Genomic DNA, 26,678 nt, shown 5'->3' on the forward strand with positions numbered 1-26,678 from the left:
CTAGTTGTCCCCAGCACAGAGAATAAGAGCAAGATCCGTTCGGTACAGCTTCCCTCCATCCGACAAAGCCATTATGCTCTTCTTGTATGTTGGAATATTATTAATATCCAGGTCCTGCATAGAACATAGGTTGCATTGTTATCCAGTTAATTATGGAAGTTAATTAACCACTGTCAAGTGATAAAATGTGTGATGAAAACTGCTTGTTACATCAATCCATTAAGAAAAGAGCTGGATTAAACTCTTACACAAATGTGAATAATCACGAGGTTGTTTTTAAAATCTATTTATCACAGTTTTACAGATTTAGGACAGAACAAAATTGAGTTAAGAATTGAAATCTATTTCTGCTCCTCTATAAATTTTTAAAATAGATTTCCAAAATGGATGTGGGGTTGCTTCTGGATGGATCCGTAAAGTCTGCTTAAGAAGTAAGTGGCATGGTAACTAAATTACCTGTTTATTCTTCTCACACAGATCCTTCAGTAAAGCATCCAGTTCATTTTCATCTATGTATCCATTGCCATCCTGGGGAAGGAGAAATAAAACAGTATACAACCAACTCCATCCACAGTAGTGAGGAATGAAGTAAAATGGAAAGAATTGGAATCTTCAGGAAATCTTCCAACTTGGCCGATATTCTAACCTGTTATGTCAGGCCCTCAAAATTTTTAGCTGCTCCAAAGTCGCAAAATAGATATGAATTGCCTCTCATTCAACACCTTACATTTGTAAAATACCTCGAACTTTTCAAAGTACCTTCACATTTACTATTTCATTTTATGTTAAGGATATTGCCTCCTGTTGAAGTAAGTAAGCAGTTCATAACATGTTCAAGTGAAGACACTGAGGCCTGGGAAGCAATGTGGCTGGATGTCCTACAGGCAGTGGCAGAGTTGTACTAGAGCCCACAGGCCCAGGAGTAGAGAAATTAGCAGAAGCAAAGGACATGAACTAGTGATATCACAAACATCCTTTGCTCACACACCTTATATTACCATCTACTATGTGGAAGGATTCTGCTGGATATTTTCATTTAGCTTAACCCTCATTCAACCCTGCAAAGTGGGTATTGTAATTATCTCTTGCTTACAAATGAAAAAATTGAGGCTCAGAGGAGTTTGGTATCTTGTTTAAAGCCTCAGCAAATAAATCATAGTGTGGGATTTGTATCAAGGTTTGTGCAATCTGGGACATACCATAATACATTTTCTATGAAAAGAGTGAATTGGTTATATAATTTTAACGACCCATGTTTATTTTAATATAACCTTGAGTTTGAGGGTTTTTACCCCTTAGTGTTTTCCAAATTCTTCTCAAGAATTAGATTATAGATAGGAACACAATTTTAAGGCATCCAAATTGTAAAGAAAGAAGTTAAATTGTCCCTATTTGCAGCTAATATGACGTGTGTGTATGTGTGTGTGTGTGTGGAGAGAGAGAGAGAGAGAGAGAAATCCTAAATACTCCACAAAAATCTGTTAAAGAGTTAATAAATTCAGTAAAATTGCGGGATACAAAATCAACATTTGAACATCAGTGATGTTTGTGGTACAGTAATAATACACTATCTGAAAAGGTGTTTAGAAAATCTCAATTACAATAGCATCAAAAAGAATAAAATAATTAGGAATAAACATAACTAAGGAAGTGAAAAACTTATACACTGAAAACTACAAAGTATTAATGAAAGAAAGAAGACACAAGCAAATAGAAAGACATCCTGTGTTGATGGATTGGAAAGCTTAATATTGTTAAGAGGTCCATACTACTCAAAGAAATCTACAGATTCAATGCAATTCCTTTCAAAATCCTAATGGCATTTTTTACAGAAGTAGAAAATACTAAAATTCACTTAGAACCACAAAAGACCCCAAATAACAAAAACAATCTTGAGAAAGAAGAATAAAGCAGGAGGCATCACACTTCATGATTTGAAAATATATCACAAGGGCCGACCCCGTGGCTCACTCAGGAGAGTGCGGTGCTGGGAGTGCAGCAGTGCTCCTGCCGTGGGTTTGGATCTTATATAGGGATGGCCGGTGCGCTCACTGGCTGAGCGCAGGAGGGTTGCGATCCCCTTACCGATCACAAAAAAGAACAAAAAAAAAAAAAAAAGGAAAATATATCACAAAGCTATAGTAGTTAAAACAGTATGTACTGGCATACAGACAGACTAACAGAACAGAAGATAAAACCCCAAATTAGTCCCCACATATATGGTCAACTGATCTTTGACAAGGGTGACAACATGTAATAGGGCAAGGATAGTCTCTTCAGAAAATGGTGTTGGGAAAACTGGATATCCACATGCAAAATAATGACATTGGACTCTTATCTTACTCCATATAAAAAGAAAATCAACTCAAAATGGATTAAAGACTTAAATGTAAGATCTGAAACTGTAAAAACTCCTAGATGAAAACATGGGTAAAAACTTTTTGACATTGGTCTTGGTAATAATTTCACGGAGATAAAATTGTAAGCACAGGTAACAAAAGCAAAAATAGAAAAGTGGGGACTACAAACTAAGAAACTTCTGCACAGCAAAGGAAACAACAGAGTGAAAAGCAACATACAGAATGGAAGAAAATATCTGCAAACCAAATATCACATAAAGGGTTAATTTCCAAAATATAAGGAACTACTTCAACTCAAAAGCAAAAAGTCTAACAATTTGATTTAAAAATGGGCTAAAGACTTGAATATTTGACATTTCTCCAAATAAGACATACAAATGGCCAACAAGTATATGAAAAGATGTTCAACATCACTAACAATCAGAGAAATGGAAATTTAATTCAAAATTCAAACCACAATGAGATATCACCTCACACTTGTTAGGATGCTATTACCCAAAAGATGAAAGACAGCAAGTGTTGGTGAGGATGTGGAGAAATTGGAACCCTTGAACACTTGGTGGGAATGCAAAATGGTGCAGTCACTATGGATAATGGAGATTATGGAGATTCCTCAAAAAATTAAAAACGGAACTACATATGATCCAGCAATCCCACTTCTGGGGTATCAAAAAGATTTGAAATCAAGATCTGAAAGAGATATTAGCACTCCAATGTTCATTGCAGCATTATTCACAATAGCCAAGACACAGAAACAACTTAAATTTCCACTGATCGATTAAGAAATTGTAATATATATATGAATATTATTCAGCCTTAGAAAAAAGGAAATCCTGCAACATGTGACAACATGGATGAACTTTGAGAGTGTTATGCTAAGTGAAATAAGCTAGTCACAGGAGGACAAATACTAGATGATTCCACTCATATTATGTGCCGAAAATACTCAATGCTCAAAGAGAGCAATGGTCATTGCCAAAGCTGAGGAAGGGGGAAATGAGGAGTTACTAGTCAATGGGCATAAAGTCTCAATTATGCAAGATGAATCAGTTCTAAAGATTTGCTGTACAACATTGTCTCTATAGTTAACAATACTGTATTTTATGCTTAAAAAATTGTTGAGGGTAGATCTCATCTTAAGTGTTCTCACCACAATTAAAAGTAAAAAAAAAAAAAAAAAAAAAAAAAAAAGTTTTACCTGATCGTATAACTCAAAAGCTTTATTGAACTCTTTTCCACACATTTTGACTCCCTAGAAGACAGAAAGCAAAGGTTAAAATGCTATTACTATATTGCAGATGTCTTCCTTGACAAATCTTCCACATTCTTTAGAAGGAAAATATTAAGGTAGAAAAAATACCTGAAATTTAAGAAGAAAATTTTCCTGCACTGGTAGTAACCTTGTGAGGAAAAGAAGTTATATAAATAGATTAGATATTTTGGACAAGGATCAGCTTATTATAATAACACTTTTATAGTTTCTAAACTCACCTGGCCATCTCAGTTAATTCCAGCTTCCCATCGTTATTTGAATCAAATAGTTTCAGCTGAAAGACAGAATGTTATTATTCTTGCCATTGAAGAATGATTTATTGAATGAAGGAGATAAACATATTGAATGCAGGAGACAAAGCTGTTTGAGTTATCAAGTGCTTATATATACAGTAACATTTTAGAAACTAGCAATTTTTAAACTTTCAGTGAAAATTTTCAATTCTGTAACGTGTCAATTACCAAAGTTTAACAGAACAATATAAAATAATTAAACAGTAATAGTAGTCCTGGCAACTAGGCTCCCAGAATTCTGTCATTTTTTCTTGCAAGTATGTTTGTATGTGTACTAAGATGTGGGAGGGATAAAGTTTGGAACCTCTACAAACAATGGTATAAAAATAATTACTTAATTTGTTTCATCCTTTTGAAGCACGAAAGAATACAAACAAAAGCAATAGACAGATACCATGAAAAAATCCTTAGGTTTTTAAAAAGAACTTTATATTTTTAATTGAAACTTATTGGTTGTACATATTTATGGGGTATAAAGTTATATTTCAATACACAGTGTACACAATGTGTAAGGATCAAATCAGAGTAGTTAGCAAATTCATCACCACAAAAATTTATCATTTATTTGTGATGAGAACATTTGAGCTCTTCTCTTTTATGTCCATTAACCAGCTTCTCACAATCCCCCCAAATTCTCCCCTTCCCAGCCTCTAGTAACCACAATTAACAAATAGAATTTTTGAGAAATTCTGAATTGTTTGGTTTTACATTGTGTACTAGATTCTCAATAAAGCTCCCTAACCCTCCAGAGCACTTACATATACAGTACACCAAGACACATACAGACAGAAACACACTCAGACTTGTATTTGGGAAGCATTCATATTTTTAGAAAGTAGCAACTATAAGTAAGTATTGCTGTAATATGTTATATAGAAGTGGTATATGTGAATTATATTAAAATATATAAAATATATATACTAAATGAATATTAAATATGTGAAAAAGCATTACTTTTGTTGTGAAGAAAGGAATGTGATCAAGGTTATAATGGATATAGGTTTAGTTAATGGAGGTCTTTTTAAGGAGGAAAGGAAGGATATTCTACATTTTGAGATCTTCTAAGATTCTTTTGTAGAAGGCAGATGTTTTTCATGGTTCTATACTGACAGCATTTTATAATCCATGGACCACAAATTTTAAAATTGTCACACTGTCTACCAAGATACAGGACAACTAGATCACATAGTTTAGTGCCCATTGGGAGATGTTTCTCCACATACATATTTAAATTTTAATTAGTTCTTGATTAATTTGTTTCCTGGATTTGAACTGGTTTATGACATTTAATCAGACATGATGGACCAATCCAACAGGGGAAACTCCCATCTGAGTGGCTTTTGAAAGCCTGCTTCAAATTTCTACCTGGAAAAAAAGTCTTCAAATAGACATCCCTTAAGATTGAAACAAAATAGAAAATTGATAAATGTAGGTTATTGTCAATCTCTTAAAAATTGTTCAGAGTTTTAGATCTGCTCATTTGTTTGCTAATGCTATTGTAATGGAAATGAAATGAGGAATTTAAGATGACCACGAAAACTTTTTTGTTGTTTCGAAACTGAAGATTATTCTCACTTTATAATAAATTTTACTGTTTAGTGTATAAGGCAATCAGTAATAAAGTTCTAATATTTTCTTTCCAGGTAAAAAGCTAAGAGAAGTAAATCTCAGCTACATCAAATATAACCAAACCCTTTATAAGACTATTTCTTAGGCTAATTAAAAAGTGTAACTCCATCAATCTAATATAATAAAGCAGCTTTTACAATATGCATCTATGTTTTATGGGTTATTTATTTAAATCCGTGGGGTAAAAATTCACAGTACCTTCACAGCACTTAAAGCATGTGTAGTCTTGGGAATTAGCAAGAATACAGTAATATTTCATGAGCTCTTGGCTACAATCTTTTCAAGATCAGTCTTACCATTAGGTCTGTATACTCCGCTAATTTTGTGTCATCAACAGTCTTGTTTGCTTTTTCTAGCAAGTCCTTTAGAAAGTTCTGTTAAGACAAAAACACTCAGATAAATTTCATCAATAATGTCAAGTCTGCTTCCATTTCAGCATGCCCTGAAACAGAACATACCACAAATGCAAAGAAAGTCTCTTTTTGACAATAGAGCCAGGTGAGGAGAGAACCTTAGAAGAAAGACTAAATCATGATTTTCTTGGCATTCTAGCAATGAAACTATCTTTGATGGGTACAATATCTGCTCTTTACTGTGATCTGTTGTAGCCTGTGCTTTATGCCTTTATTATTTCAATTAAAGGAGAATCTGCTTCATTTATTGTGTAGAAATCTGAATAAAAACTTTTAAAACCAGCCAGCCCAATGGATGTATTTCTACTTACTGATATCTTCACCAGTACTCATGTGACTTTTCTGCAAGAAACATAAGAGCCTTTCTCTATACCTTTGCAACATGTGTGAAAAATTATCAGTAAACCAGATGGAGAGCTACCTCTAATTGAAAACGCATTTTCTGCCCCTGTAGGCTGTATTTACATATCAGTTTATAGTTAGTATGAAGCTTGTTTCTCTAGAGAGAGCCAGTTCATGTTTTGGCTTGGTGCCATCCAAAACACTGGTTAAAATGCTTTAGCTGACTATTCAAACTAAAACAGTCAGCCACAGATGATGTCATCTAATCTTTGAAGAATATATGAATCATATTAAAATAGAAATTAATGTGGGAAGGATAAAAAATGATTATTAACTTGACAGTTGGAGCTTAGAAGTGATTTTTTTTAACAGACATAAATCAAATAAAAGCTTTTCAAAAGCTTGCCATATAAATGACAGTGGAAGTACTTAAGTGTATAATAGTCTTTTATTTTGTCTACTGCTGTTCATTTGCAACTCCTTTATCATCTCTGTTAATGAATTAATGCAATTATGGAAAACTGAGCAGATACTGTGCCCAGATATTACTGAAGAATTAGGTTTCTTTGGTTCAGCAGTGGTTTTTCTCCCTTCCAAATGTACCAGTTCTTCTGGACTTCTTTGACTTCACTCTTTTCAAAGAAGGAGACCTTTTTCTTGGTTTGATAAAATTTTTTCACTTCAAACATTCCACTTCAAATTCAAAGTTAAGCATGGAAAATTCAAAGTTATCTGTTGGGGGTGAATTTTATTTTTGAGCCTTATGAGGCTTTTGTCAGAGATTAATTGGGTTAAAAAGCCTCATCAGGGACTAAAATGATGGTCACAAAAATAGCCTTAGAGAAACCTTGGGACATGGAGATTCAAAGTCATGTCTGAGAGCAAGCAATGTTTTACTCCATTATGGATTTTAAAATTAGCTTTCTTGAAAGATCCATTAAAAAAGAATGCCAACTTATCTTCAAAATTCCTCAGGGAGGAGGACTTCTATTTAGAATCTCTTTCTGAGAATAAAAATTAGAACAAAGAAGGATACTTTTAGAATGTTTTGAGGTCAGTATTTGAAATGAGCTAAGGTTTTCATTATGAACTTGAAATGATTTTTAAAAGAATTTTTTTGGTTTAATAGAATGAAACACAATAGCTTAACTGTCACCTTGTGGGCTCTAGGTTGCTGAGCTGCAAGTTTGTAAAAGACACTGTTTTCAGTTACTTTACATTAAAAATGTTTACGTTTTCAAGAGGTTGCAGTTTAATATGTTTTAGTAATTTTGCAATAGTGCAAATGTCTCAGTTCCATCTCTAAAACTGACTGTTATTCAAACCATGTTAAACTACAACTAGAAAATTGTATTTGATATTCATATTTCCCGACATGGCACCAGAAGAAATGAAAGCTCTCAAAGAATGAGGCTTGAAAGCGTATGGTGCTGTGGGAAAAAATCATTACTAGCATTATCAGATACTCTAGGTCCAAATGTAGGTTCTCTTCCTAGGCCGGTGTGTAATCTTGAAAAACTATTTAACCTCTCCCAACTTCACTCTCTCTGTTTGTATATTGGGAATGATAATACCTGCTTGCACATATTCTATGAGGATTAAATGTTAACATATATTCCAAGCACCTAGTACTCTGCCTGTCACATAATGGGTGCTCAATAAATACTAACTTGCTTCTCTTCTGGTCACTATATTCTGAAGGTACAGAAACTAAGGTCTTTTGGACTGAAATGTCTTGGGGCTGATTTCAGGAAATAAGATGAAAGATACTTTTTTGTGAGGGTACTTCAAAAAGTTCGTCCATGAACTTTCTGAAGTACCCTCATATTTCTGAAAGTTAATTGAGTTCATGAATGACATAATTTATTATGCCTTTCATTTTACAAAATCTTTTATGTGCAACATCATACTTGAGCTTCACAATAAATCCAAGAGAAAGGCATTATTACCCCCATTTTAAAGATGCAAAATTCAGACAGAATGATGCAGACATTTGCTCGGAGGTAAGACTTGATTTTAGATCTCTTTGCCTTTCCCTTCATAGCCTCCTCCTCCTACTCCACCTCCGTACCTCTGTGTGATATGAATTAATAACTTCATTTTCAAAGTTGCAGTTTTTCATGAGTTTAATTATATTCGGATTTTGTTGCTATTGCTGTTGTTGAGAGTGGGTTGTATGGAATGTCTAAGGACCTTGAGACGAGTCTGGGTTTAAACATTGCAGCCCCGTGTGTTATTTCTGTGTGGCTTTCAATACATCACTTAACTTCTCTCAACCCTTGTCCTCATTGGGGTAATTCTAACCTCATAGAACACAGGCAAAGATTAAATAGGATAATGTGTGTAAAGTAGTTGGCATACAATAGGGGTCCAATAATTTTTTCTTTGTCTTCCATTTGAAAGAGAAATCTATTTATATAGATATTTAATTTGTAAAATAAAATTTTAAATTTCAATGAGAAGGGATAGCTTATTGGACTTGTAAATAGTTCTACCTATCCACCTTCCTATCTCTCTATCTCTCGATATCTGTTTCTCTATCATCTATCTTACATAATAGTTTGTATACACCACAGAAAACGCTAATTTCTTGCATTGCTGAACAGAATTTTAAGAAGCCCTCGATGCTTCTTTTTTGATCTGGTGCTTCATTAACCATGTGAAAGAGTGGGTGAAAATGAGCCATTGCTCAGCATCAGTTTCTTTTGTGGGAGGTTTTTTAAAAAGCTGTGAAGCCCTTAGCAGTTCATAATTGTATTTGGAAGGAAAAACCCTTCCACAAGTTTTTATTTGCTTACCTTAAGCTCCTCAGTTTCTATGAAGCCACTGTGATCAGTATCATATTTTCTCCATGTCTGTAAGTAATTTGGGGAAAGGAAAACCAAACACGTTAAAAAAAAGAAGCCAACCATTTTTCTTCTCTCAGCACTTTCTTAAAGTAACAGCTTTCTTATACCTTCATGAATTCCTCACAGGACTTCAGCTGCTGGCATCGGAAGAGCAGCAGGAAATTCTCTTCTGTGGGTAATACATGAGCCAACTGGAAAAGATTTAAAAGAGAGAAACGTTGTAAGGAGCTTGAACACAAGTCTCTGCCATCATCTGCTGCTTAGTTTTCTTCAACTGTTCCCTAGGAGCAATTTTATGGCCTAGAAAAGTAGGAAAAACATTAGAGTTGAATTTCCTTTCTGGTTCTTTGTCCCTACATAGTGCCATCGTATTTTCCAATGCTTGTGTGCCCTTAAGTGCTTGGTTCTCCTGTGAGATGGTTGAAGCAGGTGTGTGCTCAGATAGGACTAGTCTGACTGCATCTCATCAGCTGAGCACACAAGCAGATTCATCATGGTGGCTTGAACCTTCATGTGTTCTGTGCCACAGGTCAGGTTTTGCTCCTCTCAGGATGCACAGAACAGCACACATGGGGGCCATAAATTTCATGCGAAAGGAAAGAAACTGTGAGAAACATGAATGCAGGGGAAAGGAAGGAAGAAAAAAAATGCATTCCTAAATCTGAGGAGAAAGCCTACAATGAGATGCAAGGAAAGATAAGCTGAAGACAATTGTAAGGAAGAGAGGTGGTGAAGACAATTCACCATGAACAGAGGGGAAGGGCCGGCCCCGTGGCTCACTCGGGAGAGTGCGGCGCTAGTAGCACCAAGGCCGCAGGTTCGGATCCTACATAGGGATGGCTGGTGCGCTAGCTGGCTGAGCGTGGAGCAGACCACACCGTGCCAAGGGTTACGACCCCCTTACCAGTCAGAAAAAAAAAAAAAAACAGTGGGGAAACTGAACAGTAACCAGAAAAGCCAGTTCTCAAATTGTTGGTTTCTGCTAAAAGGACATCCACTGCTTGAATCCAGAGCTTGGATTCTCTACTGCATGATTTTGTGACATTTCCCTTTAAATCTCATTTTGCAACTTTAATACTCCTCTTTTTTGGAGGAAAAAAGGCTCCAGGTCCCATTTTAAAGCCACTACAATCTATCTATTGCATGCAGAGAAGGAAAGAGCTGGATTGATGGTCCCACGGCAGACGTGAGCTCTATTTCTGGCTCAGCTTCTAATTAGCTGTGGTCCCCAGCAATTCCCTCAGCCATTTCTGGACCTCAGTGTCCTCATCACTAAAATAAGGAGTTGAAATAGAAACCAATATCTCCTAAATGTATTCAGTTCAAAACACCTTCTGCTGGAATCGTTGCGTCTTCACCATTAAAGAATAAACCTACAAATACTACATTTTGTCCGATTTCCTGAAGTCGATGAATTCCTTGAAGTGCAAGCATGGACCCTCATCCCTGGTTTCGAGACCAAGAACCTATAATCTAGGCCGACCTTAAGGTCAGCATAAGTTTTAAAAGTTCTAACAAATTATAGGAAAGACTATCACACATATTTAAAAAAAATTATCCTTTTAGGTTCAATAAAAAATTTAAAATTAAATATAAAATGTATCATTCTACTTTATGTGCAAGCAATCTCATCCTCTTATGCCTACAATATATCATTTAATTTATCTTGGTTTTAGATCTTTGAAATAATATCTTAAATTAAAAGTAGTTTATAGGCACAACAGGTGGGGGTAGACAAAGGGAAAGGTAGACATCTTATTAGGGTGTTTAGTGTGACCCAGTCAGAAATTGTTTGCTTATTTATTTGAAACAAATGTCACTAGTGTGGGTAGGTAATAATATATCGAAAAGATGAAAATAGGAATTTAGGATTTGTTGGTAATTTTAAAAATGTAATCAGCTTCAGGTTCAAAAACAGATTGACATCATTGCAGTGTGTGTCTGAGCATGTGTGCGTGTGTGTGTGTGTGTGTGTGTGTGTGTGTTATACGGGTCTCTTATTAACTCAGGACACACTTTGAATTCCTTTGAATTATTGAATCATAAAATTCTATACCTCAGAAATAATGTAATTCATTTTAATTCAAAGCCCAAGATTTTCAGTTGAGGATGCCAAGATCCAAAGAAGTTGAATGACTTGACCTGGTGAGTGGCGGACTTTGAAAATCACTTTAATTTGATGATTATTAGTAACTTATGTTAGCAATATGCTTATTGAAGACAATAATAGAATAGATGTGTTGCTTCTTCACTCTTAGACAGCAAATAATGCATTTGTTGGTGATTTTTAAGTGTGACGACGAGATAGTCTGGATATGATAAGCTATGTTTCCACACATTAAAGACTAGAGCAGCATCTTCTTTATAAAGACCTCTTTCCTTTTCATTCATAAGTGGGCTGCAAGTGGAAAGTAGGTATAAATGATTTGCATTATTAAAGTAGCTAGATATCTGTAAGTCAGGTCCAGAGAGTGGTTTCTACCCAGAGCAGAGGGGGCGAGAAAAGGGAGGGGCAATGGCAGTGGGTGGGCTGGGCAGGGAGAAGGTCGCTGGTGGAGGGAGAAGCAACCATGCCCCTGACGTCTTTTATGGAGCCCTGTAGTCTGTAGTACCACTTTCCTCAAGGGCCTCTGGAGAATGTTTCTTTGAGGACTTCAAAGGAGGTGGGTAGGGAAGAAAGAATGACCCAGGAAATGGGGAGGGAACAAAGTTGGAAGAAAATAAAACACACATGTCTCAAAGAGGGAGAAACTATATCAGAGACAGACATTTTAAGGATTAGATTGACCAGTAGAGCTGGATGGTAAGTATACATTTTGGGGGGTTCCGTGTGATACTGATGTCTCACCAAGTAATATCGTGGTTGCATATTAACATAAGCATTCATTTAGGAAACAGGAAATAGCCAATACCAACTTTTCCTTTTAGTTACTGGTATGCAACTTGTCAGATACTACTTAAGTTTTTGGTGGACCTCCACCTAGACCATTCATTTCAAAAGGGCAGAAAATATTTCTTATCTGCCCTAATATCCCCTAATATCCAATGTGGTGCCCATCATGTTATGTGCCTCAAAGAAATGCTGTGGATTGGTTGTTAATTTTCAATAGATACTTAACATGATTTATAATGAGTACTTTTTACTATCTTCATTGTAATTTTCTATATTGCTTGAGTTTTTATAATTGTAAAATTAAATATAATTAAACATTTTGTAATTGCACAAAAGCAGTAATTTTTCTTAAAAAATTGTACTTCTAACAATAATCAGCCACAATGTATATCGACAAAATAAAATTTAAAAAAATATATATATATATATAAAAAATTGTACTTCTCCAAATCTACTGAATACATGAAAACAGAAAAAAAAAAATAAAAGAATGAGCTAGCAAGTAATGACTAAATGTAAAATTAGGGGAAATTAAACTATTTTGTTTCATAAATTAAAGTTCATATAACTCACATAAAGTTCAGAGGTCTAGAATGTCAAATATAGAGATGGTAAAATTGTTCTTATGTCTAGTGTTAATGTATATTCTTTGCCCATGCCATTTTGGTCTTTAATTTTTTAAAAATGTAGATTATATCTATGTGTAACATAGTCAATCTGTATTAATTTCACTGAACTGTTAATGTTCCACTCAACACAGTACACAAAGTCATCCTATTTTACAAACATTAGAAATGAGTCCTAAACATGTAAATGATTATTATAAGACAAACTAGCCATTAAAAAATGCAATGGATATGTGTGCATAGAATGTGGCTTTTATGAGCATAAAGAAATCTTTTTTAAGGTGCTTTTCACAATGTGGTGGTCCTGTGTTGTCTGTTGGTCCTTCTGTCCATGCATATGGGTCAACATTCAAATCTCAGAACTGGACACAGTAATTCTCCAGCTGTAGCACAGGAGACCATGTCTGTATCATGCCAAAGGTCTTTTACAGAAGGTGTTAAGTAGGACTGCTTTATTCTCAGATTTCCTATGTCATTGCTGTGCATGAAAATACCCAATACTGTCTCTTACAAGATTACTGGTGATTTATTTGTCCTTGGGCTGCCTGCTTGCTCTTTTATGAACTCGCAAAACGTTTTTATGGGTTGGAGAAGAGAGTATAGAGTGTCATGGGCATGAGTGGAGGGCAGATACCTGTGGACACAAACAGAAAACCTCAGAGTCTCACTTATTGGTTACTTGTCACTGAGGATGTGGAAGCAAAACTTTCCACTTGCCTGTCTCTCCTGAAAGTCTATAGGACAGGGTCTGTGTCCTATTAACTGGTTCTTTGCCCAGCAACTGCAAAAATGTATGTAAATATTTTATTGAAGCAATGAATGAAGGCAATAAAGTGGAAGTAGAGTTCCTGTGGAGATTATTCAAATAACTTACTACTGAGCTGTGGCTAGGTTTGTGGTGGACATTGTGAAATGCTGCCCAGAGCTCCCTTTACGTACTGGGAGTGTTGTTGTGGCCCCAGATGTGAGGTCCTTCTGAGGAATTACCAGGGCTGAAGAGAACTGTGTCCCCAAGGAGGCTGCATCCTCTGACTGATCCACATGGGCATAGAAAGGCCCAACCCTCTCACTCAAAACTTGGGACATCTCTGAAAGGTCACTCCAGTTTCAGAGCTCACTGTCAGTTCAGCTGAGGTCTCTGTACGTCTGTCTAGTCCTATTCTCTTTACTTCCCTTCCATGATCCCAAGAGGACTTCCTAATAACTTCCTTCATTCCACTCAGATTTGCTTCCCAGGGAACTCAACTCATAACAGGGGTCTTTACATTCCACTGATATTCCTATCCTCATGTGGAGCTCTTGCCTTATGTTTGGAGTAAGTTGTAATCTCTTGCTATGGCTCATCTGGCTACTAAATACGAGGTACTCTGCTGGCAGCTGGGGATTCACAGTTTCCTCTAGTAAGAACCTTACAGGATAATTTCAAGTATTTTTTTCCTGACAGTTTCAAAGCAGTAGATAGACACAGCAATAAAGCTAAATAACTAGGTGCAAGGAGAGTACACATGAAGAACAACTTCACTAGACATATAAATGACTGAGATACTTGTTTTAACACGCACCTATGCATAATTCCTAACCTTCAAAAACAATCATGATGTATGTTAACCCTCTTGAGCACGTATTAGCCAAGCATTCACTTTTTTCATTTGAGAACCAGAGAAACATTTTTCCTAGCTAATGAGGAGTCCAGGAAAAGTGGAAGGCAAATAATCTTCTCCTAAATTTAAAGCTATTTGAGTTTAATAATTTGAATTAAGAAATTATATAAGAAGTTGGGAAAAAAGGCTGGGCATTCAGAAAAATGGTATAGACTTTCCAGTAAGTTATTTTCATATTTAATAATTATAATACATACATTTATGGAGTTTTTAGAGTGTGCAGGGTTGATCTGTTTGTTTGATATGTACTATCTCATTTGATGCTGATAAACATAACGATGTTAGGAAATTAGTACACTGTCACCCCTGTTCACAACCGAGGAAACAGAGGGTCAGAGAGGATAAGTGGGCTGCTCTCACGCAGCTTGCAGTTTGAGCCAGACTTGAAACCAGACATTCTGACTTTCTTGATTTTGAGACCCTTGTCCCTTATCTTCATCAGTCTTCATTAAAATCCTCTATCAGAAAGTTTTCCTAATCTATCATTAAAAAATCCAGAGCAAAATTTTAAATTGCATTTGATTGTCAGTCATTTTTTCTGATTCTGAGGTGGAAAAAGTAGTCTGCTGTGAAGAACTGCATTCACCATGGCAAACTCACATGCTCACATCCTACTGTGGAAGAAAAGAGGGAAAGGCTAGAGAAGCACCTGCTTCCCTGGGAGGGTTGTAACAGTATTTGGATTAAAATAGCTTTTAGATCTACTTTTTCAGTGGATGCACTGACCTGGACAGATACAAACAACAAGACTGGAGAGGATGGTAGGTTCCACACATTGCCCAAGGGATCAGGTGAAAAGCTAGATTTGACATCCGGTTAAGGGAACTATCTATGCTTCATGTGAGCACCAGAGAAGAAAGTTCCATTACCTGCTATGTCATTCAGTCTTCCTTTTGTATTATTTTAATCAGCCTTTTGCAATAGAGCTGTTAGTCTGAATAAATTTAGAACATTTTTTGAGTGTCATGGTATTTGTTAAATTATCTCAGAATTTCAGTGCTCCTGTTTTAAGTTTGTATTAACAATGTCTTTATTACTGAACTGTATTTGTATGAATTTTAAAATCTATTTAAAGATATGAAATCACAAAGTTCATAAAGAAGCATATCTCCATACGACCCTCCTTTTTACATGTTTCTAGGTAGCAAATGCAAGTTGTTGGAATCCGTCAACCTCATCAGATCAGGACTTTGAAAATGAACCATTATATTTTCCAGTCTTTTGAACAACACGTTTTAGAGACAAATCAACTTGGCTTATTCCATCAGAGAAGCAGATTCCTGCATGCATATCAATTAGTTTACCTTGATTAGTTTAATGAATCCATGAGTACAACTATTAAGTAGGCATATCATATAGGCAAACACAACCTCTTTTCCCTCTGAACACCAAAGTTATGGTGTACTTGATGTAAGTAGATTATTATAAATTTTGGGAAACATAGGGTTTTGCAGTACTTTATAGCTGGCTGATATTTGTGTATTTATGTTCCATGTTATACATAGGATTTCTAAGCAAGCAATATCGTATGTCAAGTTGGAAAAGAAAAGATGAAGTTCGCTTAATACAACTTTCTGGTGAGACTAGAGGGTATAATATAAGTTCAGTCACTCCTCACACTCCCTTTCTCCATTTCCTACATGTAACCTGTAACTTTAAATTTCTTTTTTCCAATGATTTTCAGACCTCTTTTCTTCACTTCTATTTAACCACCATAGACTGAATCAACATGCACATACACTACTAAAGCAATCTTCTCCCTGTCCTCTCGTTCTCTAATTCTCTTCTTTCCAATTACGCCTCCCTACTTCCATCCTCCTATGTCTTGGTTGACAACTCAAGAAAATCAAAGGAGTTCTGGAATCAGAGTCAGAGCGGGGTCCTTATGTAGGTTTTGTCATTCTCTGATAGTGGGATCTTGGACGCGTCATTCCACCTTTCTGGGCTTCAGGGTCTCCATCCTTAAAATGAGGAATTTTGGCTAGTTCTTCCCCAGGGTCCCATCTATCAAAATGCTACATATCTTGGAACACTAAAACCTTTTAATCAATCTCTACATGTCTCACTTCTCACTCTTTAAACTCTTTCTGCTTCAGCGAAAAGTTCTGCCCAAATCATGTTTCAACTGATTTGGCCAAATAACTTTTCTATACTTTGTGCATCCCTATTCAACCTGTCTAAACTTAAAGCCTTGCCATAAGTAATCAACCAACTGAAGCTTGAAAATCTTTCCTTTTAATGCAGAAATCACACAGATCATAGATTATGAAAAGATTAGGCAGAGTAGCTTAGGGAAACATGGCTGGGTTCTGACTGTTTCACCATTTATTTCCTCTTTTTCTTTGACCTTAGGCAAACTTTATTGAAGCTTCAGATTCCCCAAGTTTAGAATAGATCCTTATTTTATATGTAGACTTTTGTTGTTGTTGTTATGAGGAACAAGTGAAATAACATATGAGTATTTGAAAACACTTTATATAAATGGTGTAATGTCATAGAAATGTAAATTATTTTTATTATTTTGCCATAAAATTTTCCTAGTTCTTTGTTTAGTCTTTATTACCTTCTCCATCCTCTACCATTACCTATATTTCTCTATCTTTCCTCACACAGAAAACTTTTTCTTTCCTGTAACAGTTTCTTATCACAATCTTCTGGGGGAAATTTCTTTCATTAACGTCAAAGACAATGCATCTGCTACATGACCCCTAACCTCTGACCTCAAATAATAAGTCAAATGATTAGACTAATTCATAGATAGCAAAGCCTAAATTCAAAACATGTTCATCCATTTGTCCTTTTAAAAATGTAAAACCCATGTGAATTAGATTCATGATTTTTATTGTACAATCTAGTACCACTGAAGAAATAAAATAGAATAAATAGTTGAACCCATTGGAGTTTTTCAAGGTAAAATATATGGCATTTAAGATGACAATATTTCCACTACTAGAATTATAAAATAGCCAATCTACTGGTGTCTGAAATAGCCAATCTGCTGGTATCATATTTTTGAACTAGTTTTGAATAATTAGATTTACTTCAGCTCATTAATGTTCATTTTAAAGGTTTTTTTTTTTATCCTTGATGATTTCATGTCTTGATTAGTTGGCCTCTATGTCAATTTGTAAGTCCCATCACTATTAATTTATCTATTTATATAGTAATGAGTTACACATAGGCAAAAAGAAAGTGTATACTCCAGGGAAGAATTTTAATTGCAAAGATAATAATAGTATGTCCTCCCTTAAATCTATCTGTAGTAGCTGTTTAAAAATAAATATATTTCACATTAGCATCACAAATGTCCTATAAGATCAATTATTTAAAAACCAGGTTAATTCTCTGAATCAAAAGTAAATTATGACTAAGTGTTGTTGAGAGCCAGAATGCTTCACAATCTAATACACTGAGAACACTATAGGAAGAATATAATTATGCTTGTGATTTGGCATATTTTAAAGTATGACATTATTTTTTTCTGGACAAAACCTTCTATTCAATTTCCCTAATAAGATGCAGAGATAAAGAAAGAAGCTAAGGCACCAGAGTTCAGAAAAGTAGAAGTAAGGGAAGCAAAAGTTCTTTTACAAATCTGGGAATGCAGAATTGATGCATAATAGAAATTTTGCTTTCTTGATTCACAGACAAAAATAAGTTGTCCTAAATGAAAAAAGTCATTTTCAAAAAATAAGATTCAACACCCACAGTTTTAACTTGTAGAGACTCTAAAGAAATACATACCTATAATAGGCTATAAAATATTCACTCACTTTGGTTAAGTTCTTGTGTTTTTACTAAGCTCAGCTGTCCATCTAAAACAGAATTTCAGAATTCTGCCATTCGCAACAATGTGTGTGAGCTTGGAGAAACTTATGTTTAGTGAAATAAGCAAAGCACAGAGGGATAAATACTGCACGTCCTCATTCATAAGTGGGAGCTAAAAGAGAAAGAAGGGAGGAAAGAAAGACCACAGTGGTGCATTGGACTTGCAGAGGCAGAGAGCATACCTAGGGTTGCAAAGTGGGGTGGGGGAAGGAGGGAGGGAGAGGAAGGTAGGGGGTTAATTATGTGGGGGACACAGGGTATAATTGCAATTTGTGATAGTGGGCATGCTGCCAGTATTGATCTGGCCATCACGTCTTGGGCACAAGTGGTGATGGTCAGCTTTATACTCCTTGAATATTCATAACCAATAAAAAAAAAATAGAATTTCAGAAACCAAGATGTAGCTTCTCACCAAGACATCAATCATCATAGGGACTGCAAACATTTCATTTTATATTTTAACAGAAAAGTCTACACTATTAAATGATAAGAAATAACAATGAACCATGTACTTGGACACTTTATTGAAGTGAGGCTGGGTGATGTAATGTGATGGCTACTCATCCAGATGTTGGGGACTTGTTGCTTTACCTACACCTGTGCCAGCAAATAGCTGCATGACCGGAGGCAAATCATTTAATTTCTCCAGGGTCTCCATTTCGTAATGTATTAAATTTAGGCCCTGGATTAGGCAAACTCTTAGGTCTCTTTTATTTCTAAACATTTATTTTTTCATTTTATGTTTCTGAACAGAAGATAACATATCACTTAGGTAAAATAAGTCTCTCTGAATGGATCTTGCTATATCATGCTTGACTTGAATACAACTTCAACATTGAAGCTCATTTATTAAAAGTAAATCAGAAGAATGCATAAGTTTCTTACCTCTACAATTCCTATTTTTCCATCATCTCTCTGCCCATACTGATCCACAAAAGTTTTCATCTCAGGTGATAACTCCTAAAATTATATAAAAGCAGGTAAGCAGTTTGTAGAAAAACACCCAATTATTATGGTGTTAAAATTGGAACGAATTATGCATACCGATTAACTATTCTCATGAAAATTAAAGACGTAACTGATATAGTGTATTTACTGGTTTTAAATGACAGAGTTATAATTATGGTTAGCATTTCTGAATCAATCACTATGATTTATCTTCTGTTAATTTTGAGAATATGCTATTCTTTGAAAATGTAGTCAGAATCATTCAATTCATAGCCTTCAGTGAATTTAATATAATAATCACTGTTAATATGTTTTAAACATTGCTCGCTTCAGTAAAGATTATTTTATATTGCTGCACAATCTTGTCCTATAACATTTTCCTTACTCTAACGTGTTTTATCCATGGAAGATAGTAATACGTGTTCTCAGTTTGCACAAACAAAAAAAGTAAACGTTGAAGGGTAATTCACTTTGTAAGCAAGGGAAGTTCCCAGCACAGAAGAGGCACTCATTCATTAACCAAATTTAAAAATTAGATATCAGGAAAAAAGTGTCAATTAAAAAATGACTCGATGAGTTTGTACTTTCACAAGAGACAGACAATATTGATGACCTTATTTTAGGCCACTGATTATATATTTAAGATCTTTGCCTCCAAGAGTATCTTAGGGAGCAGTTTTCTAGTGTTGCCTTGTTTCCACTTGTTCCAACATGATGTTTTCTGCCCCATGTATTTTAGTGAAATAAACATGCTGAACAGTGACAAAGTGAATGCTTTCTTCTCATTGGGCTTGTTTTTTTTCCCAACCTGTTCTATTGCTTATATAATCTCTCTACATATTGACAGATTAGAAGGCTAGGAACTATAAACTAGTGATCTGAACATAAAACTAGTATTCAGGAAGTTTAATTTTTACCCTTGGGTCTCCAACGTAGCCCATTTAAAATAGCCCTGTTGCGTTAACGGAAGCCTATTTAAAATAGGTCAGTCCTTTCTAATGTCCTATTCTATGTCCTTGGAAAAGCAAATTGAAATCTCAATTTTCATTTTCATCGTAACTAACAAGATGATGGTATTATCTACCACACAAGTTTGCTCTAGTAATAGATAAGTTAATATAATTTAAGGCTATATTGAGGCTGACTATCATTACTACTACTATTTATAAAATCTTTTTGGAACCAATGTAAATACTCATATCTTTAGTAGAACTAATATAACAAATAGTAACAAAGCAAATTAATTATATTGTAGCATTAAAAAAAACCTCTTCTACTATAAATAAATTGTAATTTACATTTATTAAATCTTGTTGCAGGAACAATTGCAAGAAAATGAAAATGTCCATCCAAGACAATAGTGGGAATATCAGTCTATACTTTTTACACATATTTTAAAGCAAACAAAATGCAAATCATTTATTTTTAAATCTTAAAGATGTATATACCACTAATTTTACTAGCAGATTTGACATTTAGTTTGTGAAATTTCTGGGTGGAAATTATGTCAAAATATATTTTTTGAGTAGTGCTAAATGTGTAATCATTATCATAATCAATTAAAGATTTATAAAAATGAATGCAAATTTAAAGACTATACAGTATGATTAGTGTAAAAGGATAGTTTATGAAAATATATTGGGTTGTTTTATTTTATTACTGTTATGTTCACTTAGTGAAATTTTTGAAATTTCACATTAATATGACAAGCCAAACAATGTTTCTATTAATGCAATAAAATCTGTTATGCTATGGCCAGAAATGCAAGGATGATTGGTTTATAAGGTCAATCTTTGTATTCTAAAAAAAAAAAGGAAGAAATACGTAAAGGTAGGTTTACTTCAGTGGGATCGGTAGCATAGTGAAACATGTGTCTAGTATATGAACCTCTTAATCTAGATCTGTATTTAGATTTAATTATTTATTTAGTTTTAACTATCCAAAGCCTATATATATAATCCAGAAAAATACTCAAGAATCAAGGTATTAAGCAACTTGATGTAATCCTATACTCGTGCTCAAATTTAGTATTATTGGATTATAATCTAATAACTGGAGCTTCAGATATTCCAAAATTGGAGCCTAAGCAATAGAAAAAAATAATTAAGCTCTAAACTTTTAAAAACTCCAACATGAAGGCATTGTTTACAAAAAGGTACAAGTATTAAAATGGGAGGAGAAAAAGAAATTTGAAAAAATGTGAGAAGTTCATGAATATTTGAATTTCCAGGATAAAAATAAATCTCGGTATTAAAATTACTTCTGGGAAAAATTAAACATAATTATATAGCTGCTGGAAGCATCTTCCAAGTTTTTAATTCTGAATTTTATGGAAAGTAAGGCTTTTCCAACCAGATATTTTAAATACACATTTTTTATTATGACAGAGAATTGCTTTTATTTTATTAGCCAAGAATACATAGAACTTTAATGAGAATATTACATGAATTTATTTACATGGTACTATATAAGATAGAGGGAGGGTGGAGATCACATAAAACGTTCTTTATTTTATTAGATCTCATTCTATTATACTTTTAGATTTATATTATATTAAATCTGAGTAAAACAATCCCTAGAGCACAATCTGGTTTAAAATCAATTTGGTCAATGATTTTAGCAACTGATAGTTCTGTAATGCATTGTAATACATTTAGAGCCCTCTGGGATTCTTTTGAATATGTTGCACAGACATGTGTCTTACACAATTTTTGATTTAGATGAACCCAAAGCTAATTCTATTGGTAAATTTTATATATATCACTCAATAGTAGAGGTGGTGATCTGCAATACAATATATACAGATGATGTGTGTATCATTCATAATGTAAAATCTCTTTCTAACTGTAGTCAAGAAGGCCCAAGATCTTTAACATCTAATTAGTCCAATCCAACACTGCCTTCTGAAAGACAGTCTTATATAAATCCCAATAGATTAGTAAAATTCTTAATTTGTTTTCCTATACACTAACATTACATCTACCTTTAGAATCTGGGTATACTTTATTTTTATGCTGACAACATCTTTTCTCAACAGGTTAAATTAAGCCCAAAGGAAGTCATTTACAATTAAAGAATTGTCATTTGTTTAACTAATGGCTTAAATCACAAACATAGCTTATTTTCAAAACACTGTTAATTTCTTTCCACTAGAGTGTCACTTTGCCTTTTTAACAATACATGAAATTCTTAAAGTTGTTTTACTTTTCATTCCTCTAACTTTTGGTTTTCCTCCCTTCAACAGAAATGAAGACTTTTTCTTGCTAAATCCTGCTCACTATTATGTTGCAAGTTGGCCAATTCTCCCCCAGAGAGGAGAATCAAGACAGAATGTTTTTTCATCTACCCAACTACATCAACGTCCCCAAAATTATAACTGGCAATAGAATAAGAGATCCATAATCTGCAGATCTGTTTCCTGACCACCAAGGGGCAGAAATGTATTTCTACCCCCTTACTTCTCATACAGTAAAAGAGAAGTTAAAAATTACCTAACCAAACTCAGTGGTAGAGGTGGTGATCTGCTAAAGGATTTCACGCACCCACACTTTGCTTTTAGGAGCTATTAAAGCAAGTGCAAGTATAGAATGTATATTTTTAAAGCTCCGATTTCAGACTGTAAGGTTTTTCTCTTTAGGGAATCTCTCTCTCTCTCTCTCTCTCTCTCCCTCCCCCCCCTTCCTCCAACCCCCCTTAATCTATGCAATTTGGAAAGATGTTCCTTTTTGCCCTTCTCAGTTAATAAACATTTACATTCCCCGGAAAGCATTTGATCCAGCTGGCTCTTTATGAAAACACAAGAATGTTTACATTTGTAGGGCTGGAGTTCTTTTTCCTCCTTCCCAAACTTGAACCTACCAATCCAGCTTTCTTTCGCGCCTGCTGGAGCTCCAGGATCAAGTTCTGCAGCTCCTTTCCTTCCAGGTAGCCACTTCCTGCAAAGACAGACAGAGAAGCACCCAGGTGTCAGATATGTCACTCGGAGCGCTTCCCCGTCCACTTTCCACATCAGCTATCTTTCTGGCGACCTGAGAGGCTCTCTCTTGCCTCGACATTGATGAACCAGCAAAGGGTACAGAAGCCGCAGCGCTCCCTTTTCGGGGTGTCAAACTTTAGATCCACTAAAGGAGGATGGATGATTGGGGTGCTGAGCCCAGCCATAGAAACTTTGTGGGGAGGGAAGGGCCCCCCATCCCTGCTCTCTCTCTCTCCTTCTACCATTCCTGGAAAGACAAAAGTTTAAGGTTCGGGGATTACCGGGAAGCAATATAAACTTTCAGGTTGATGGTTCGCAGCCAGTCGGAGAGATAAGATTAGGCAGAGCAAGGAAGAAGTAAAGAACAGAGAGAAAGAATAAAGGGATCAGGAGGCTCAGGGGAGTTCAAAGGGTGGGAAGGAGCGTGGAAACGGGTCTTGAAACAGTTAAAAAGAGAGAAGATAATCACCATCAGCGTCGAAATGAAGCCAGATCTCGAAAAACTGTGAGGCTGTGATCAGGGATGATTGCAGGTGGGATTCTGCCATGGTGCCGCGGGGCGCGTGTCTGCGCGTGTGAGTGTGTCCGTGCGGGAGTGCGGTGCGTGCGTGCGAGCTGCGGCTGCGGAGCAAGAGCTGGGCGCGGGCGCTGCCGGGCGCTGTCCTCGGTGCTGCGCAGCGCGGCGGTCCTCCCGAGTGCTCTCCCCACACCCCGCACCCCGTCCTCGGTATTTATCCTGACGGCTCCAAGCCGGGCCACGCCTCCTCCTGCCTCCCGTTCCTCGCTCCCCGCCTCTTGCTCTCACCAACCTGCTTCCCCTCCCTTCCTGTTTTCTCCTCTCCTCCCGGGAAAGCTGGCTGGAGCAGGAGTTCTGGAGTGTAGGAAGCAGCAGGTGGTTGAAGATCCTTTGCTGGGAGATTGGATGCTGCCAACAGAGACTCATTCCCCCCACAGTCTCCTAATCCAGGAAATCTTATTGCTGAATATTATAGTAAAACAACAAACTTGGAAAGGGTATGCTTTTCATATGGAAGGAGAAAACTAACGAAGAATAGAACCACATAAATAAATGATGGTCGTGTTTGTGTATGATTTCTCCAGGACTTTCTGGTATCTGTTTGAACAAAATTGGGTGAAATCTTGGCAATAATTAGATTGATTTGATTAATGTATATAATAAATTCACTGATATCAACAATCACTCTATTTTGTGCTAGTGAAGACCATCATGTGAATGTTTCTTAAGGTAGTTTATATAAACTAGCCTTGCCAGCATGAGAAAGTATGAAAAAGCAGAATTATGATTTTTTAAAATCTTGAAGTAGAATTATAAATTGGAAAGTGATAGAATTAAAGTACAAAAGCTTAAAATGTTAGAGAAGAAAATAATCTTAGAAATACTTTAATTTACTACTTCCGAGGTTAGAAAGAGTGAATAACCTAAAACAAATAGGAAGGATCTGACCCAAATTTATACCTAGGTGAACCCGGTCACAGCCCCATTCGGTGGCCTTAACACACGTACCTCTCTTTCTTTCTATATCAAATAATATCTGCTACAGAATTTTTCAAAAACTGCAAGTCACCATCAGAATTGAAAAAAACCACCTACTAAATACCTGTTATATTGTTTTATACAATAAATGACACATTTAGATTATTATTTACATAAATACTTCTAAAGTATTTGGTTTTGAATCTTTTGAGATGTTGAGGGCCACTGAAAATGTATTCTGTATGTGATTACAAGGGTATAAAAGCAAAATGAAGAAACAAGAGAAAACCCAAACATTGTCCATATAAACTTGGAGCAAATTAAGGTGAATTCACCAAGCTTTATATTTTTAACCCTGTGTAATTGAGTATGAGAACTTTCAAATTCATGTTTCTGAGAATATGGCTCTCTATACTAGTGGATTTGTGAAACTTTTTATGAGCCTCTTTTTCAGAAACCCATCATTTTGGAGCTGGCTTATTTCAATAATCTTCTTGATGGCATCTTAACGTCTACAGTACTTTGCAGTTTATAAGTTATTTTCACTTCAGTTACCTCAGCTGATTTCTCATATTTAGCCTCTGAGGTTGGCATGCAGAGCAATACTATTATTTTTATTTTACACAAGAGGTAAACTAGAATTTGATAAAAAAAAATATTTTATTTTTGACTGAATAGGGATTCATTAAATGTCCAGATAACTGTATCTTCAATCATCCAATGGACATTTATTAGCACCTATTATGTCAAGCACTCTGTTAGACACTGGAAATAATGAAATAAGAGACATGGTGCCTGACATCTTGAGGCTTAGACTTACAGGGGTACAGTCAACTGAACACATATGACAGTACATATTTACATAATGGAAGTATGCACAAGCTATTTCATGTGCATAAAACTTCTAATTTTTCTACGTGTGGGAGTTGAAGCTTAAGTTATCTAAGTTACTGCTTCACAGAGAAAACTTTCTTTCATGGCAGGCAGTTTGGGTTATAAGGAGAAATCATCTTGAGAATGAAAGATGAATAGCTTTTGTAAGTTTTTATATTTTAACCTTGTGTAATTGAGTATGGGAACTCCCAGACTCATGTTTCTGAGAATATGGCTCTCTATACTATACCACTAATTCCTAGAAAACAAATTCTAAAAAAGATCCTGTTTGTCACCGTATTAGTGGCCCAGATCTTTGTATGAAAAATATGGTATGTGAATGTGGAGGCCAATGCTAGAGGATAAACTTTGAAAAGAGGGTGAGAAAGCAGTGACTATAGAATGACTTGAAGAAGGACTCTGACCCTTTCTAGTCCTGACAGAGATAGCAATGTCTCAATTTTGGGTACAGTTCTGAGATGAAGAAAAATGCCAGAAAAAAATATAAAGGATCATAGACTGAACAAATGGATGAAACTAATATTGCTGTTATTTTTATAATTGCAATTTAAAAATATTTTTTTACAGTTACAACCTTATAATTATAATGAAAAAGAGAACATTTCTGTTATTTTTTAAAATTACTAATTTCTTTCCTGACAAAAGATTACACATTGTGGTATAAATTCCTAAATATTTCCACCACAGCTTTTGTTTTGGTTTGTTTTTTAGAATTTCATCTTAAATTACAAAAGTATTACAATACAATTTTTAAAAGTTAAAAACATCCACACACAAAAAATCAATCTTTCTCATTTCACTTTCCTGAAGCTATGGCAACTTCAGAATTTCCATGTAGGAATTTAAGTGTTGTGACTTGATCGGGGATGGGGAGATGGGGTGGAAAAGAACAGAAGACTTTCTTGGAGCTGTGCTGAAATAGCAAGCACACTCTTTTTTGCTTCTTTTTGTTTATGTGGAGTGGCTTTTGACGGAACTAATGTAGAATACAGAGATTTAAATCTTTCTTTTAAATCACCTCTTAGTGCTGCCACTACCCTAAGGTAATCAATATTAAAAGTTTCATGATTATACAAACATACAAATACACATGTATGGGTTTTTTCTTGTTATTTGGTTTTACAGAAAAGGGCCTATATTCTGTATATTACCCTCTAACTTTTTATTATCAGTTCAAGGGCATCCCTCCAGTATTATT

The 26,678-nt window shown here is 35.3% G+C and overlaps 1 protein-coding gene across 2 annotated transcripts; it reads right to left on the minus strand.

Moving 5' to 3' along the window:
• Positions 1–23,639, minus strand: CALB1 (calbindin 1). 2 transcript variants are annotated; one of them, XM_063079969.1, is made up of 11 exons: positions 23,561–23,639; positions 22,974–23,050; positions 19,053–19,127; positions 9,267–9,350; positions 9,109–9,165; positions 5,852–5,929; positions 3,852–3,907; positions 3,721–3,760; positions 3,559–3,612; positions 457–528; positions 1–114 (listed from the first exon to the last, which is right to left on the minus strand). In XM_063079969.1, the coding sequence occupies exons 1-11, from the start codon at positions 23,637–23,639 to the stop codon at positions 1–3; spliced, it is 786 nt and encodes a 261-aa protein (XP_062936039.1). The 2 variants fall into 2 exon arrangements, with proteins under 2 accessions (XP_062936039.1, XP_062936040.1); XM_063079970.1 differs by lacking the exon at positions 19,053–19,127.
• Positions 23,640–26,678: the final 3,039 nt, after the last annotated feature.

The sequence above is a fragment of the Cynocephalus volans genome, chromosome 15 (genome assembly GCF_027409185.1).
Source record: "Cynocephalus volans isolate mCynVol1 chromosome 15, mCynVol1.pri, whole genome shotgun sequence".
Lineage (NCBI taxonomy): Eukaryota > Metazoa > Chordata > Mammalia > Dermoptera > Cynocephalidae > Cynocephalus > Cynocephalus volans.

Bases quoted from the DNA above. Each gene is read 5' to 3' on its own strand.
- CALB1 (XM_063079969.1), bottom strand. From the start codon at position 23,639: ATGGCAGAATCCCACCTGCAATCATCCCTGATCACAGCCTCACAGTTT. The intron at 23,051-23,560 runs GTGATTATCTTC...CTGTCTTTGCAG, and splicing joins GCTTCATTTCGACGCTGATG to GAAGTGGCTACCTGGAAGGA. The intron at 115-456 runs GTAATTTAGTTA...TGTTCTATGCAG, and splicing joins TGTGTGAGAAGAATAAACAG to GACCTGGATATTAATAATAT.